Source organism: Lates calcarifer, linkage group LG21 (genome assembly GCF_001640805.2).
Source record: "Lates calcarifer isolate ASB-BC8 linkage group LG21, TLL_Latcal_v3, whole genome shotgun sequence".
Lineage (NCBI taxonomy): Eukaryota > Metazoa > Chordata > Actinopteri > Centropomidae > Lates > Lates calcarifer.
Window position 1 is genome coordinate 18,471,811 of NC_066853.1, and position 17,767 is coordinate 18,489,577.

Sequence of the window (17,767 nt, forward strand, 5' to 3'; positions counted from 1 at the left end):
CACATACAAAAGGTAAATTGCTACATTAATCACCATATCCGCTGTCCGGGCTAATCAGGGCCTGTAAGCAATAAGTTGTTGATAGTAAAAATTGGCAGCAGGTGACTCTTTAGTTCTCTCCGGGCACTAAACCAAAGATCTGCACAGGTCTGCAAAAACCAAGATCATTCACATCTGCACACCCGCAGAATTCTGTTTAGTGAGATTACATGTGAGTATCGCCACCCACCACATGAAAGTAAGGTTGTACTCAAGCCATTCTACAACTATGACGCAAGAAGTAAACATCTGAAAGCGTTCTGTTACTGGAGCAGCACTAAGAGAACAGGTGATTAAAAAGGTGACTTGGTTTTAAAGAGGGTCAGATGGATCCAGTGTAACGGATGTTCAAAGGGGAGATGATACAGTATTCTGTAGCATATGACAGAGATGCAACTGGGATTTGAGGCTTTTGTAGCTGCATCAGGGATCTGATGAAATATATGATGCATCATTTCCAGGGATCCTCTATAAAGACACAGCCAGGTTTGACTGGAGACGTTTTCTGAAACCAGATGTCTGGATGCTTTCAGCCCTGGCAATGATGCATTGGCTTGTTGAAAGCATCAACAACTTGTTTCTCCATTATCCCGACTACTGCACTGACCGACTCCTTGTCTGCATCGATTTGAGTGGTGAGATGACTTTGCTAAGGACACTGCAGACAATACGTGCTTTTTCTGGGCACTTAACCATGAAGTATTTTTTCATACATCCTCGGAGGGTGATCAGCCTCGCCTGAAAACCTGAGAGAGAACCTCTGTACAGTGAGCATAGGCCACTCAAAGTAAAAACACAAAAATGTAAGGTCAGTATTTTTCAGTTCACAATCCAAGTTGCTGCAATTTGATATTTTTCTGCCCCAACTGAATCAGATTGGCTGCGTGTCCAGCCTTAAACCTACGCTCTGATGGAGAGGTGGTGCAGAGCGCTGATGTGCATCATTTTAGTTTGTCCATAGGCAGCCAAAATCATATCTGCTCAATAAAATTCCCCGCTCCTGAGAATCCTGTGTTGATACTGTGGGTCCCACAAGATGTATTTGTGAAGCAATCTGGGAGGAACCCAGGGCACTGATTAGAGAATTTCTTCCACCCTAAAACCCTGTCTACACCAAGACACGCACACATACACACACATACATACAAACACCCCAGTCCCTGGCTTTTTGTTCCCCTTCTCTGATACCACATCACACATCTTGAGTCCTGTACTCCTGCATACCAGCTCTGCCTAATTACAGCAGAGAGTCCCACTGCTCCCAACGCTGCCTCCAGGCTCCTAACAGCACCAGGCTATACGCAACAATCTAAACAAAGATTTGGCCTTTCAACACACTGGTTAAAAAGAAGCAGCACACCACTCTCAACATAAACTCTGCAGCACCAGACCAAATTAGCCTTATTGATGAGGCACATAACCCTGTGGTAATTAGCTCCCCTGCTAAATCTTTGCACCACCTCCTTGCACTCGGAGGACGTCAGTGTTAAGCTAAGCAGTTGTCTCCTTATTATGACTAATCTACAGGGGTGGATGCATTACCTTAGAATAGATAAGGCATAACAGATGTTCTCCTTTATGACACAAGGGACGTTTCTGGTAGATGTGGCGAAGGCTTCAAGATATGAAACCAACCAGTGTGAGGGTGGACCACCGTGGAGCATCAGTACACACAGACTGGGAGTCTGGTTGGTTAGCAAGGCTGGGTGCCTCCCTGTCTGAAGCCAAGACAGACAACGTTGACTAACCGCAATGTAAAAGTGGAGCGTCTCTCCCCACAAACCTCCCTCTCCATATGGTTTGTTGTTCTCTTTTTCTTGCTATCTTTTTCACCGTCTTGAAAAGCTACTTTTCCACTAGAATAAGAAGCATGAGTACCCAGAGAATGTTTGGCATTTTTGCTTAATAAATGACTACCACTAATCAATTATTAAAATTGCGACTGATAAATTTTCTGTTGATCAGCTAATTCATTAATCAACCTATCTGACTTATTCTTTCAGCAAAATTGGGGCCAGATACGTTTGAATAAGTACAATTTCTGATGATCAATACTGGTAACAAAATACTTTTTACATTATCTTCAAGGAATACAACTATGTTTTTTCTAGAAACCCCTTTTTAAATGTAGAGTAAGAAAAAAATGTAAAGTGAAGAAAAAAATATTGTCTTAAAACAAGCAGATGCACAAGTACTAAATAAAATGCATGCTAAAATTGCAAAAATAATTATTTAAATCTAAAAACCTGATCAAAGAATAAGTATAAGGAGGAATACAGATCTCTGGAAGCACTTTTCATACAAGTTGCCTGGTCATATTTTAGTCAGTACTAAAATGTACTGAAGTTCAATACCCAGCCCTAAGCACTAATTTGGTCCACACAGGAGCTGGGAGCTTTCATAGCATCATTACTGTTAACAAGCATCTGCAAAACATCCTGCTCTAACAGCCCCAGTGTAGGTCCCACATTTCCCTGACCACACAGAGAGATAGCCTTGGAATCTGTACCTCTGGCCTTGTTTGTATTTTGCACTTCTATTTTACCACCTCTTTCCTGAAACGCTACCTCCTATCACCTATTTTTCACATGAGGATCTGAGGTATTGCTTTATCCCTGCGCTCAGCCACTTTCTTCACAGCCCTGATCAGACCTGGTTGTGAAACCAACATCGGTCTAATTGAGAGCAGAAACAGGATGATCTGACCACATGCCCAGTAACTGAGAGCACCACTCTTTCCATGCGCTTGCTGGGCTCAGTAACATTCTTCTCAGTCGTTATTTCAACTGGAAGTCAGTGCAGCAGCAAGGCTGGAGCAAAAGGGGGGCTGAGGTTGCTGGCAGGCAAAAGCGATGCATTCCTTGTAACAGTGAAGTTCTGGATATGGAGATGATTTGCTCAGTGGTTAAGATATTCTAGGGCTGTGTATATATAGCACAGGCTTTTCTAGGAAGAGGCACTTTTTTCATGAATGTAAAATACAACATGGTGGCAACTCAGTATCTACCATAACAACACTCCGCACTTTATCATCACACCAAAAAAAAAACCCCCAAAAAACGATTTGTTGCTATTTGATTGGGATCTCCTTTCCCAGTTACTGATTTTTGTTACCTGGCAAGCTGTCACTCAGCGTCTGCTTTCCAGTCTGGTGGCTTCTGATGGACAGCAGGGGACTGGATGGATGATTTAGCACAGATTTGCTTTGGAACAGAATGAATATTATCGAGCAGATGATGCTTCCTGATGCCCAGCTTGTTTAGCAGCACCAACTGCCTTGCACATGTGCAGGGGGGACCACGGGCTGCGAGAACAGAAGGCCTGGCAGCCCTCGTCACAGCGAGCCTCTCGGTCTATCCCCCCACCCTTTCCCATTCAGTCGTCTCAAAGGTGCAGGGAGGCAAAGTGAATATTTGTCTCTATTTATGAAGGTCAAGCAAAAGTGCTCCTTTTGCGCCTGAATACAACGCTGTGACAACATGACCATGGAGGCACACACACACACACCTGCAGTCTGACTTCATTCTGTTGGTAAATTAAACCCATGTCTTTCTTGCAACCATCAAATTGGATAAGCCTGGGCCTGGTCTGAATGGGACCCGCAAGGAAATGTGTATGCGTCACTCCAGGGAGGCAGATGTGCTGCTCTCACCTGCTCCGATCCACATGTCACCACTCCAGAGGGAAACAGGGAAGCGAAGAGATGTAATTGGATCACATAGGGGACCTAGCAGTGTGGGAATGGCAACCAGGAAGAGATAAGAAGTCTGGAGAAAGAGTCAAGAGAAAGAGTAAAGAGAGACAAACAGATAAAGAGTCAGGAAGAGTGAGGGAGAACCCACCCCACAGAGTCAGAGGAGAGATGTTAGAGGAGGGATCAACAGCTGGATGCAGCTGCTGAGTCGGAGCTGTGTCACAGCTGCCAGAGGCTGACTGTCCCTCAGGAGACTAAACTGTTTTCTCTCTCTGTCTCTGTCTTACTCCTTTCACTTACACTCACACTCTCTTTCATAGAAACTTGGAAGCAGTGATGTGAGGTCTGTCTCACCTGCAGCAGACAGTCGGGCAGACAGACTGCACTAATGAAATTTCTTGTCCCACGAGAGAGCTATATAAGCCCATCTTCCGTCTTTGCCAGATGTGGGCAGGAAACCCCTCCAGCGGGCTTTTATCTCTCGCAACTTTTGCTTCACAGCCAACACTCCGCATGGCTGCATCACAGCCCGCACTGACCTTTTACAGTCACTGTGAAGTCCTGTAGACACTATTTGCTTTACCACTCAGCACTCACATCACAGACAGCAAAGAATTGTTATTGCAAGTTTTGCAAAACAGCAACAATTTTATACATACCTTTAAACAGGTGATGGCTAAAGGACATGTATTGTATTTACTGTCTCATGTAATATATAGACAGTAAATAGAAAAATCAGCTATCTGACATAAACAAACTACTGCTGCTGAAATGACAGCAGTAACACTTTCAGTCCATGTTCAAATACTCACAGCTTTGGTTTTCCACTAATGGACACTATTTCCTCCCAGCTTCTGTATTCAACCATATAACATAAAAATTTTCACCACAACGTTCTCCTCTTCCTGTGCTGTTGGAAAGAGAGAGGCGGTGGATTTTCTGATGGATGTCTGAGCACAATAAAATGCGCTCAGCTGTCTCAGGCACAGCAACTTTGACCTGAACACCCACACTCTATCCAGATGTACATCAGTGTTTATGTTCGCTTCAGTGCCCCTGCTAGGCCCAGGAGTAAGTGTTCAAGGAAGTATTACATTTGCAAACACATTAAGTAGCACATCCAGTTTCCTGCAATTTTACCATTCCCTGAAAATACTGTTATACCACAGAGCCACAGCGAGGCTTGGTAGTTAGCAGGAGGAAAAAGAAACAGAGGAGACCAAAAGCAGAGTCAGCTCGCCTCAAGCTAAACCAATCTCACGGGGAGACAGACCCGTCTGGTATTAAAACAGACAAGTGAACATTTCGTTTGACACAAACCATCCCCAGAAAAATGTCTGGTAAGAATTGATTACATGGTGTTTGTACCAAAATACCAGTCTGAAACTGGCAATTTCACTCATCTCCATAGTTAGTCTCACTTGTTTGCAAAAACCTGAAGTCTCATTTGGATTCTCTGGAAACACTGTGCTAAAGAAGTTAGCAAAGAAACTTCATTACAGAGAGAGAAAGTGGTAATGTAGACTGAGTTATAAAGCAGTCAGGTGTTCCTTTCAGTCCCCAAATCACTGCATTTAAATGGCTGTTCTGCAGAACTTTAGTTTGGGTGAAAGTCAAAATGAGAAATTTTTATGCACTACACCGAGAGATGCTGAAAGGGTGAAATAAGGTTGAAATTTAAAAGTAACAGCTAAAACTTTCACAGACTAAACTTTTTGTGGAGGAGCAGAGAGATACAAATATAAAAGATAAAATTTTAAAATGGAGCTTGATTAAATAAACCAGAAGACAACAAACTAATTTCTGCTTCAAATCCCATACACCACGTTGTCAACATTATCAATTTACTGTGAGGGGGTAACTTTTAACATTTTTTAATATGAAGGAATGAGTATATTCTACAGGGAATGTAAACTAGGTATTCTTGCCAACATAAAGTAATGAAGGCGGAGATTATGAAAAGCAAGCCATATTTCAACAATGCAGGCTTTCAAATATCCCCTGAGGAAGCTAGAACAAAAGAAGCTGCTGCAATTTAACAGTAAACACCAGATCTTTATCCTGAATGTACTGCATAGAGCATTGTAAACATTTCTGGATAATTTTTACCCAACACCACAACCGCAACCACATTTTTTCATCAGTTCATACAGGCTCGAGGACACCATGGCACAAGATAAAAGAATCAGTGTTATTAGCACCTGCCTGGCCGTTACCAGTAGGTGGTCACTATTGTACAAAAAGACTGTGGAAACTGTGAGGCGCTAGTGTTAAAAAAAAAAAAAAAAAAACACATTCTTTCAATCATTCATACTTTCTCTCCAGGGCAATTATGAGTATTCTTTTTTCCCCACAGACAGCTTGCTTTTATGTTGGCAGGAACGAAGAAGTGATTCAGAGTGCCACTTCACTAAGGCACCTTTTCAACTAGGCTGCCTATTTCAGTGAATAATGAATATGTTTGAGTGGTACTGTATGTTACTTAAAACTATGCATCTGTAGTTACGTAAACTTAAAGTAGCAGGCTCATAGAATTGTTGTGCTCAAGAAATCCTAGCTAAAGCATAACAATCCTACACAATATCACCAGTGTTTTTTCAAGGGAAGCGATGTGTTTGGTCAAAACGTCGCCAAGACATCACTGAGACAGGAAGCACTTTGGGCAGCAAAGGAACAGATAAATGTGGGAAAAAAAAGTTTGAGTTACAGCTTCAAGAAAGAAAAATGGCAAATAAGTTTGCTCCTTAACTCACAGCAATCAGTGTTCGTCTCATGTTGCTAAGGGGGCTGCAGCGATGACAAGCGGTCCATTCTGTCATGAATATTTGGGGGGGGGGGTGTACGGGTTTAAAAATTAGGTCTGGCCTATCCTCACGCCCAGCTAATGAGAAATGAAGTGAAATCAGATAAGAATTTGGAGAGGGACAGACCAACGGACAGACAAGGAAGCCCCCCTGCTCATGTCACCTCCGCCACTCATGCCAGTGCTTGTCAGGGCTCATTTCCCCCTCAGTTGCCTGGAGACCCCCTCTCGCCTTTCTACTGGAGCCAGAACGACCCCCCGAGAAACAGACAGAGGGACAATTCTTAGCAGAGACACACTCCAAACCTACCAAAAACCACAACGATATGAGGTGTAAATTATTCCCCAATGAGAGATTCTGACATAACCAACTGGAAAGCTTCATTACTTCATAAGTGAAATAACACATAGGAGAATAAATGGCAAATAGCTCTCAAAGCCAAGACAGCCAGGCTTTGCTTTACTGAATTTTGAGATATTAAGGCTGGCTGATATGCCTCATTATCCCTAATGACATCTTATATTACTCTTCCCCCTCCATGTCAGGAATCAAAAGCTCCTGTACTTAATGACCAAATTAAATGACCTTGAAGTAATATTTTTTCATCTTGTTCACTGTACTATTATTCTAGGAAGACTTCACACATTTGTAATAAAACATACACGAACAGAATAGAGTGTAACAGTACCCCCCGAGTAAATGCACGCTTGCAACCCACACTGTAAAACGAAGATATAAAGTAGTGCAAGAGATATATTTGACCTCTACACAATCCAGAAAACTTGTAAAATTGGACACAGTTTGAAAACTAATGATGGAGAATAGAATTAGTAATGGCTCATGAACCACATTCCACAATGCAGCGTGTGGTTCTTAAAATGTTGTTTTTCATGTCGTATTTGATTTCCCCTCTCAAGAATGACCTATTTTCTTTGCAGTAGATCTTACATATTGAATTACAAGACTGATGGCTGTTAATAGGCTTAAATCCTTATTTTTAGTTATCCCCCCCACACACACACATGTAATTATAACGTCACCCATAAACCAAATGATGTATGGCGGAAAGTGACAAAATATCACAGGCACAGCACTGTGGAGCCAGACTACATTAGAATAATCATGAACTGCTGTGCTGGTGACCTGTGGAGGAGAAAAAAAAATCAAGCCACTTCAAACATTTGAATTAATGATCACAATACCCATATTGTAATGGTTTTTGGACAGCATTGTATGTGGAAAAAGGGGACATTGGGAATTTCATCCACAGAGAAAAAAAAGTCAGCCATCAGATGTCTTGCTGAGATGTTTGGATGTAGAGCTGGCACCCTGAGTAAGAGCAGTCTGTTCTCACATGGCCCGCCAAACACACGTCTGCAGCATCCAGGCAGGCCCAAGAGAGGCCAGAGAGCAGTGGCTTTGAAGAACTACTTCATACTTGGACCCTATGAAGCTGCTGATCAAGCATGTCATACTCTAAGACTTGTTTGAAAGCAGGTAGTAATGCTTTTGGAGGCAATGCAGAGGGAAGGCAAAAGTCAGACCATCACTGAAAAAAACAAAATATGGGTTTTCAAATATTTTCATAGAATATGAACTTCAACCCACATTGGAAAGAGTGATCGTAGAGCTTTATAGTATTCCAAAACATACATTTTTTAATTATTCTTTGGTTCTTTCCAAATTCCATAATCAATTTCACTACATTCCCCTTTCTCCTTGTCCTTGTGGTCCCTGAGATTTATAATTAGGGGACCTCCCACAAGAAGCGCTCGTAGCTTCTATTTCTGCATTCAAGCCAGGAGTCGCGGTAAGGCCTACGTCTCCCTTCACACACACACCACACACACATCCCCCCCCCCCCAACCCTTCCAAGGCCAAACCCCAGGCCAAGATCCCGTCTGCTGGGCCCTCTGTTTCAACTGCACTCTGTATCCAACTCCTTGATCCATGCAATACTATTGCAGACACTTGTGAAATAGAATTTTTAAGGACCTCAAAACTTCTAAAAAGCTTGCTGACTTGAAAAATTACTTGAATGACTTAAACAACTGATGAACTGTCTTTTTATAAGTGCTGTCTTTTTAACAAGATGGCCAAAAACGACTTGAGAAAACAATATGTTTAAATGAAAAAGGACTGCAGTCACTGGGGGTGCTGTAATTTGTCTGAACTTTAATTCATCTTGTCGTCTATAGCCATTTTTTCTCACGCTCAACTAGCCTAATTAAGGTGCCTTTTGAGAGTGAAGTGACATCTATTTCTTTGGATAAAGCCCTGAATTTGTCTCTGCCTGCGAATATGTGAAAAACCCCTTTGTGCCTTGGCTGACAGAGGACTTTACACTGCCTCTGTTACCCCGGAAACCTTTTGAGAGGTGAAAGGGAGGACAGCCAAAGAGGAGATCCTCTTGGCCTAAAACCACAGGTAAATCCTCACTAAGGCAGCCCAATTTAAATAACTTTACCATTAAAAGTAACTCTTCATAGAGGAATGAAAGGCATCTGCAAAGTTTGACAAATTCCCTCTCTGTTTATCTCATAAATTTCCATTTGTTATACTCTTCACAACTTTAGCTCAAAATCTTGCATGTATTGAAGTGTAGGAGTGTGTTTATAAAATCAATTCACAACCTGTTAATGAAATAAATCTGCAAGAAAATGTCCTACCTCAAGAATGCAGGTCCCTGGAGCTGTGTTCTCTTTGATGGAGACATTGTAGAAGTTTCTCTCGAAAACAGGCTCATTGTCATTTATATCCTGAAGTACGATGTTTACTATAGCAGTGGAGGATAGGGGTGGTTTCCCTCCATCTTTGGCTACCACAGTTATACTGGGATTGGGGTTCTTTTCATAATCCAGCTGGGAGAGAGTGGTGATAATCCCTGTGACTGAGTCTATACTGAACCAGTTGGAGTAAGCGCCTTGGCCTTGCAGGATGCTGTAGTTAATGTCCCCATTGGGCCCCTGATCTTTGTCTCTAGCTGTCACCTGTAATACAAAGCTTCCTGGAAACACCACTTCAGGGATGACTTGTCTGTATACTGGTTGGTCAAACAGAGGAGGATTGTCATTGATGTCAGTCACCTGGATAACAAAGGAGGACTCAGCCCTTAGAGGAGGCGTGCCTGAGTCTGTTGCCATCACTCTCAACTCATAGGTGTCTCTCTCCTCCCGATCCAGAATCTGGTCCACACAAATCAGATAGATAATACTATCCTTAGTGGTCAGGGCAAACTTTCCATCTCCTCCCTCTAGCGACACATTGACGTTGGCATACTCTCCATAGTCTGGGTCAGTGACTGAGATCCTGGCTACATACTGGCCTGGTTGTGCACCCTCTGAGATTCTGGGAGACCCATCCTCGCTGAGAAAGATGATGGTCATGGTGGGCTGGTTATCATTGTAGTCTCTGACATGAATGGTGACAAAGGCATTGGTCACCTCTGGTTGGGTTGCATTGTCTTGCGCCTGGACCACCAGCTCATGGACTCTCCTCATCTCAAAGTCCAGCGGCTTGTTCAGTGTGATGATGCCGGTTCGAGAGTCGATGACGAAGTAGCGGTCTGGGTCACTTTGTCTTCTGTTAATTTCATACAGCACCATCCCATTGTCCCCTTCATCAGCGTCTGTGGCAAATACCTGCAGAATGTTGCTTCCTGGTTGGAGGTTCTCAGATATTATAGCATGGTAGCGGCTCTGGTTGAAAACAGGAGCGTTGTCATTAATGTCTTGCACAGTAATATCTAATGTGATCTGATCAGTCCTTTTAGGGGAACCACCATCAAAGGCCTCCAAAGATAAAGTGTAAGTGGATCTTTTCTCTCTGTCAAGAATGGCATTCACCACCAAGTCCAGATAGAGAACCTCATTGCTTCCCCTCCTGGTCTCCAAGGTGAAGGCCTGGCCAACATTCCCATCCTTAATAAGATAACCCTGTGTTGTAAACTGGCCTTTATCAGCATCCACAGCCGGATCAAGAGAAAACCTGGTCCCGATGGCTGTCTGCTCAGGGATTTTAAACGTTACCCGTTTTCTCGGGAACGTGGGGGCATGGTCATTTATGTCATTCACCTTGATGGTCACCTCCACGGTCACACCTGTCATGGTGACTGCGATGAAGTTGTATCTATCCCTCAGTTCTCTGTCAAGAACTTTGGCAGTTTTAATAATGCCTGTGCTCTCATCTATGTCCAAATCACTGCCCACACCTGTTCCCTCGTGGTCTGAGATGAAGTATAGGGATGCTGTGATGCCAGGAGGAAGTCCGGCACTAATGTCACCTACAATTGTGCCTGCTGGTTGTTCCTCGTCTAGCTGTAGCTCAAGGGTCCCCAGGACCACGGGAGAAAGGACTGTTACAAGCTCCAAGGCCACATACACCATTAGCACTATCCTTCTACTCCACCACACATCACGGTGCGAAGGGTCCATTATAGACTTCCCAAAACCCTTGGCAGCTGTCTTCATTTTGGCTCCCTCTTGTTAAACCTGGAGACACACAAAAAGGAAAAGCTGAGCAATGTCAAAACAGCAGAAACTAAGAAAAGGTGTATTATTTCTGTGTCAAAATACTGAGTAAGTTAGTTTAAGAAAAATAAGTATATGCCCTAAACATTTTCCCATATGTTTTATGGGCTCTGTTCCCAACCACAGTACATACAATAGGCCCTGCATATAACATTTTCCTACACTTCTTAGTTCACCTAATAAGTCAACACCTTGTTCCTCCTACATACCAGAAAGCTCTCCTTTGCTAAAGAAACAGCAAAACCACAGGCCACAGGATACTACCTCAGGCAGGGAGTCTTTAGCTGTTGCTATTGAGAAGGTGCAGGAATCATTTTTGCCAGGCTACCCTGTGTGTTCACCATAGCAATAACCTCTAATGCAAGTCTGAGAGGTGAGGTCCTGGATTTAATATTTATGTCTGCTTCCACATTTAGCTCTCATGGAGAGAGCAGTTTTGAAACACTCCTCCATGAACCATTTAAAATATTTAACTATCCCCCAGAAAACATGTCTATCTTCTAATACTTGTGAGAATTAAAAATAAGACTGTTAAATCAAGAGGAAAAAATATCCAAATATTGATATTTAAAAGTAGCAAGGGTGTTAGAATTTCTTGCATAAAGAATAGGCACACTCTGGCAGTGGACCCACACCACTGTAGAGGAGAATCTGTAATTGAGACTGAGAGACATTGTGGAGCAATGTGGAACTTGTTCAACAAGACTGTCACCATCTGCAGAATAATCCAAAACCACCAAGTGTCTGGCACACAGAATATTATTGTGTCTTTTTCATTAAATAACGAGGCCAGCTTCCAATTGTCTGTGGTTCTGTCTAAATTAATGTAATTCATAACTACTGTTACTTGTTTGCATAGTAAATTTAGCTTTAATTTTGAGGAAATATATACAGAGGCACATTATACTGCACTGAATTTTGAGGAGGTGGTTTCTACTGAAAGCTCTTCAAGGCTCCCCCCAGTGGTTTATCTGATACCTGCAAGGAAACATTCACAAAACATCTGCGTATCCGAGTGTGAGCAAGTGTGCGTGTGCACTAAATGCCTCCCATGTGCCCCTGAATGCAGTGTGGCGATCTGTCTCAGACACGGTGGTGACAGTGTGTTTGAGTGACAGAGTTGTACAGCAGAGTTGAAGGGCTCCATGCAGTCTACCTCTCTCCCTTTTTCTGGCTCTGCAGCATTGTAATTGAGGTCTGCTGGAAGTTGGCCATAAGCACACAAGATTCCAGGGCTAATTTCAGTCTGCCATGATTCGGAGCCCGCAACACCGAAGATACTAACTTTAACGTCATAAATTGGTTTGAATTCAGCTTAGTGTGAGAAGTGGGAAACCTTAGAGCATTACTTGTTTTGAATTATAACATGAAAATCTGTGCTGTTAACATAATTTTTGTGTTACTATTTCAATTCTAGTTCATTATTTTACAGGAATAAAAATGAACTCTCAGGATCAATTTGATCCATTCATTCCCGATTCATATTACTTCCACAGAGATCATAATAATTGCTAATGATAGAGCCACAAAGGCAAGCACAAATTCACCCTTACATACCATGTGTTGGATTGCTTTGTGAGTACTGCTCTTAGCTAAAACATAAGAACATCCATGGCAGCCTGAAAATCTTGACAGCACTTGAATTTTAAAGTCTCAGTATTGATTTACTTCACTGCAACACTGGGGATGCACTTTTACAAAGCTCACTCCAAAGCACAAAGAATAACTTTCAAGGCCAGAATCTTAGTCCAAATGCCACAACTGAAATAATGCATTCTCTGGTTGAGCTACAGTGGAGGACCTCTGCAGAGCTGCACAGCTTAATGGATATAGCAGACACACTCGGGTAGGCTAATTGCACAATACCAGGTTGAGAGGGACATATGGTTTAAAAAGATTCAGTATGAAGTTAAAGAGCACTTTAAAGCTAAGAAGTTCACCAAATATATAACAAACACTGTCACCTACCCAGGCATCCATCATTTTCATGTCTGAAAGTTTAAAGTCAGTTAGCAATCAGGATATAAAAGGCAACAACCTATTCGTGCAGAGGGCTTCAGGGAAAGCAATCCGGAAAAAACAGTTCAGAATAGCTGCTGATGGTTGAAAGCTGTTGTATTTAGTAAGCCAATCCAATTGTGGCTTGGATTCAGATGTTTTCCTTGCATCATTGTCCTAGATCATGGTGAGTCCCTCCCACTGGTAGTTAAACACTGGTGAAGAGTTTTATTAAGATGATTCAGCTGCTGGTGTATTAACCCCATGTGCCTTCAGCAAGGACACTAAAATGATTCATTTTAACTTTATAAAAGTATCACTTGGGATACTTCTTCTAATACCGACACATCATGTACACCTTGTTGTTAGAGGTAACTATGGCTTTGACCCAGTTTCTTTTGAATCATCTAAATCAAGTCAACCAACCAAATCTAAGGTTTCTAGGATTTACATGCAGAATGAAACCTCTGTTTGAATGCAGTGGATATCATTCTGGGCATTTTGCTAGCACGACTGGAATCAGCATAAGAATCCATGGCAGCAGTGAATGCTGGGAACATCAGGGGTGCATTCCTTTTTCTCTAGTGTTGTCCAGATCAAGTTAGGCAAAAATGTGTCACATCCATTTTTCATGTATGCTGAAAATACATTTGCTTATTCATTTTTCACTTTTCATTTTTCTGAGAAGTAATATTCATCTTTTTCATACTACTATTACAATAAGCAGACCTTTGGTTTAGAAAAACCTACAATAGACAATACATCTGAACAAATAGTACTGTCCACCTCCATGAGCCAATACCCACATTACACAGAGGAATGCCAAAGCTCTAATGAAATATAAATATGATTTTTAACATCACAATTAATACAGTGGATATGCAACACATCAAACTGGCCAAGTCATATAATTTAATCTCAGAAGACATATCTTGGGAAATGGACCCATATTGAATAACTGTCAAATACTTATCTTAAGCCAATATCTTAAACATAGTCACTTGCAAATTTATTGGTGTGCTTTCCCGGTCCAACCAGAGTATCTGATCTACAGAGATACAGCACAAATTCTGGTTAACAGATTCCAAATACCATACTTTAATTAACACAACCAAATCATTTTCACCACCAACAGGCCAAGGGGGCTGACTAAAGTGACAGACTACGTAAAATGAGCTTCTAATTCCATGTCATGATTCCAGTTAACTCAAAGAAAACTTCTGCGGTTTCAAGAACATGCCAGGCTGCCTGAGGCTCAATGGAGCCATAATGGAAACCACAGACAGAACTGCAGATTGACTGGACATGAGGATGACAGGCTTAGCACAAAGCAAACTAAAAAGCTCTGAATGTTTGCCAGACTATTGCCTCTCACAAGTGCCACGTTTCTGTGCTCTGCATTAGTCTTTGAAACTTCAGTCCCGGGGCAAGTAGAAAGGCCAGGAAAAGCCATCACAGGCCTCGGGTACACACGCACTCCCTGGTCATAACAAACACGATATTGGGAAAACACACCGGCTACGTCTTCACTGTGAGCCGAAAGGTTTCTGAGGTGACAAGAAGGATCATCTCTTTCCCACAGCATGAACAGCATGAGTTAGTTCAGCTGTTTGTGTAAGATGTTCCAGATAGAAAAACACACACCTTATGTCTTTGAAGATGACACCATCTGATATTGCGTTTGCAGTACAAGCAGTTGCATCATTGAAAACATCTGTGCACTGAGTTACAGTAGCAGGGGTGCAAGGAGAGTTTGGACAACATTACTGCATCTAAGGTCAAAGTTCATCACATATGTGAACTGTCACATACTTGGATTGATAAAAATCTGAGGGTGTCCACAAATGCTTCCTTGCAGAGATGGCTTGCTTAACTTGACAGGGTCTTTCACGAAAGAGAAAATGAATTCCAAAGGTGACAGTCTTTTGGCACAACACCCCTCATGTTGACGCACACTTGACTTAGTTTACTGATGACGACAAGAAGATGAGTAAAACCGCAACAACTGCAGCCAAGCAGTTTTCAGAAATGTAAGGCAACAGGAAACTTTCTGGGTGGTGTTGGTGTGGCTATCCTGGGAGAAACATATCCTGTGTTTTTCATTCCTTTTTAGGAGTCCAGCTTCATCAACAGCATATGCGGGCTACAAAGACAAGACTAGTGAAATGATTACTTCATCCGCTGCGCTGAGGGTTTATGACATAATCCTTGGATTCTTATAAAAGCCGGGGAGGCACAAATTTTGGTTTTATCCATCAATGCTGCTTTTTTGTTTGTTTTCTCTGTGAGTTTTGAATTTTAACTCGACCCAGAGTCTGAAAAATGGCACACATTAGAATGACACTCTAGACTAGAGATACTTCAACAAAGATAATGACAGTAATTATCACAAACATTTTTAAATTTCCCAGAAACTAAGCAGGGGCAGAAAAGGATGCACGGATGGGTAGATGGTTGTATGGATGGATAATTGGATAGATAAGTGGATAAACAAAAACACTACAATTAAAATAAATATAATTAATTAACTAATAAATATAAAAAGACTCAGTGGTATGGGTAATGTTGTGGTCTGGTCAATTAGCCTCAAATTACTATAAAACAAGTACACACACAGTGACAACTGCAATGTAAGTGAACATCTTCTAACTTAACAACTGTAGAAGTAACACACACATTAAACCAAAAGCAGGATCCCTCATACTGATGACTGGTGGTGAGAAAAAAAAAGAAAGGAGGAGCCTGCACCCCTTGTTGCGTCTAAAGTAAAAAAATAAATAAATAAATAAATAAATAAAAGGCAGTATAATTACGCAGCGGCACCATGGAAACCATTACATTCACAACTAATGTGTGCAGTGATGGAGCCCAGTGGAGACTTTGATTAATTTATTAATTGAGGAAAAGGAACACCTATTCACGGTCAATGAACATGAGTCCGCCGACACAATAACTGTGTCGACATGTGGGTATTCATTCGGTATGTGCTCCAAGTGGAATATGAGGGAGACAGAGGGGCGCAGCAGCAGCAGCAGCAGCAGCACTCGGAGGACAATACAATAACTCCGTAGGCTGACCAATTTTAGAGGAATGTCTCAGAGGGGCTTAAAAAAGTGCGACATGACATGCAGTTAAAATATTTGGCTGCTCTTCAAAGTCTGCGCGCAAGCGGAGTGTGCTCTGTGCAGAAACCGCTGCAGACTTACATTCAATACACAACGAGCAAGAATATCTCATCTTTTTTTGATGTTGTTGTTCTTTTTTTGTATGTAAACGATTGTAAGTGACTGTAAGTTTACATATCATATGTCTCTGAATATTAGAGAAATAGACTTCTATAAGGTTATTTGTTTGGGCTGTTGCTTTAAATGAACTTTGTAACATGTTTTAAAATGAATGAGTGTTGAAAGTGCAACACAAAATGAATAATAATGAAACTCATGTTCATCACCGCTGCAAGGAGGTCTGGGCATGAAAGAAATGGAAAGTGCTCTGCACTAAGTAGAAAACGTCGTAACTCAACGATTTTTACATACATGCTTCCACTAGAAAGTATCTGCTGCTGGCACAGGGTCAGCGAGTAAGTTGTTAGGTGTGTTAAAGAGAAAAGTGTGGTTATGGATAAACTGCACTGATGGAGAACTTCGTCGCGCCAGGTTACTTGTGGAGAGAGGAGATCAATGTCCTGCTGTGATAGATACTCACATTCATGTGTTCCTCTGCTCTGTTTTAGAGAAGACAAACCGAGTTTCAAATTATCCAAGTTCTCCTCAGTATTCCCTCGTGAAGACAAAGCCTAAAGTGAAAGTTGCATCCATTTCAGGACTTTAAAAAAACTGATATCCTTTGCCAGTGATTGTGGAGATTCGTCCCGATTCACACAACGAGTTTCTTTGCTAAATTCCCTCCTTGGTTTTTTAACATTCCTCGCCGGGCGAAACGATTAAAAGTCAAATTACAAACTTGCGCCTTGTAAAAACTTTTTCCTGTCGTCCTCTTCCAGTGGACGTTTATCAACTTATCGGCATCCACTGTCTGTCTGTTTAACTGTCTGGTCGGAGACACACTGCTGCAGCACGCTGACTGAGACCAAACAGTAAGGGGGCCGAGTGGTGGACAGTCCCCCCTCCCGTTCCCTCCCCTCCCACTCCTCCAAATCTAATTTATTCAACACGTGACTGAGCGTAACCTCCTGCTTCTCTCCTCTTTAGTGCTGCTGCTGCTGCTGCTGCTGCGTCTGCCACAAGGAGCTACACCGACTGCAGAGAGACAGGCCAGGTTATTGCTGAACTTTGGTGCCACCATCCTACACGAAAGGGAAGTGTATATCAGCAGCAGAGGACCTATCACAGCTCTGCACAGGTTTGAATGTTCTGGCGATGTTAAAAAAAAAAAAAAAAAAACAACACAGTTGTGGTAAGTGTTGCAAAATCATTAGTAAATCATTTCTGAGGTTTTAAATTGGAGTTAAAGTGGAGTTCTGAAAGGTCAAGAATCACAGATTGTATATGGCAAGATAGTTATAGTATGTACTTGTAATGTTTTCATTCATTTCATTATTAAATGTAAAAGTTCATTTGGAGTAATACTATCAAATAACACAGTAACATACAGAGTAGTTTAACATGTGTGTGTCGTTGTTGAAGGTAACCATCAGTGGATATGAGGGACATGTTCTAGTGCGAATCCTCAAGACCAAGGAC

At 41.9% G+C, this 17,767-nt stretch overlaps 1 protein-coding gene across 1 annotated transcript in view; it reads right to left on the reverse strand.

The window, feature by feature from the left end:
• The window catches only part of LOC108876012 (protocadherin-16-like), a 77,615-nt gene extending 60,217 nt beyond the window's left edge, over nt 1-17,398 (reverse strand). Inside the window, 2 exon segments of the mRNA XM_051065422.1 lie at nt 9,207-11,027; nt 16,770-17,398. Of these exon segments, the coding sequence (XP_050921379.1) occupies nt 9,207-11,006 (1,800 nt within the window). The 5' untranslated portion in view covers nt 11,007-11,027; nt 16,770-17,398.
• Between the last annotated feature and the right edge of the window lie 369 nt (nt 17,399-17,767).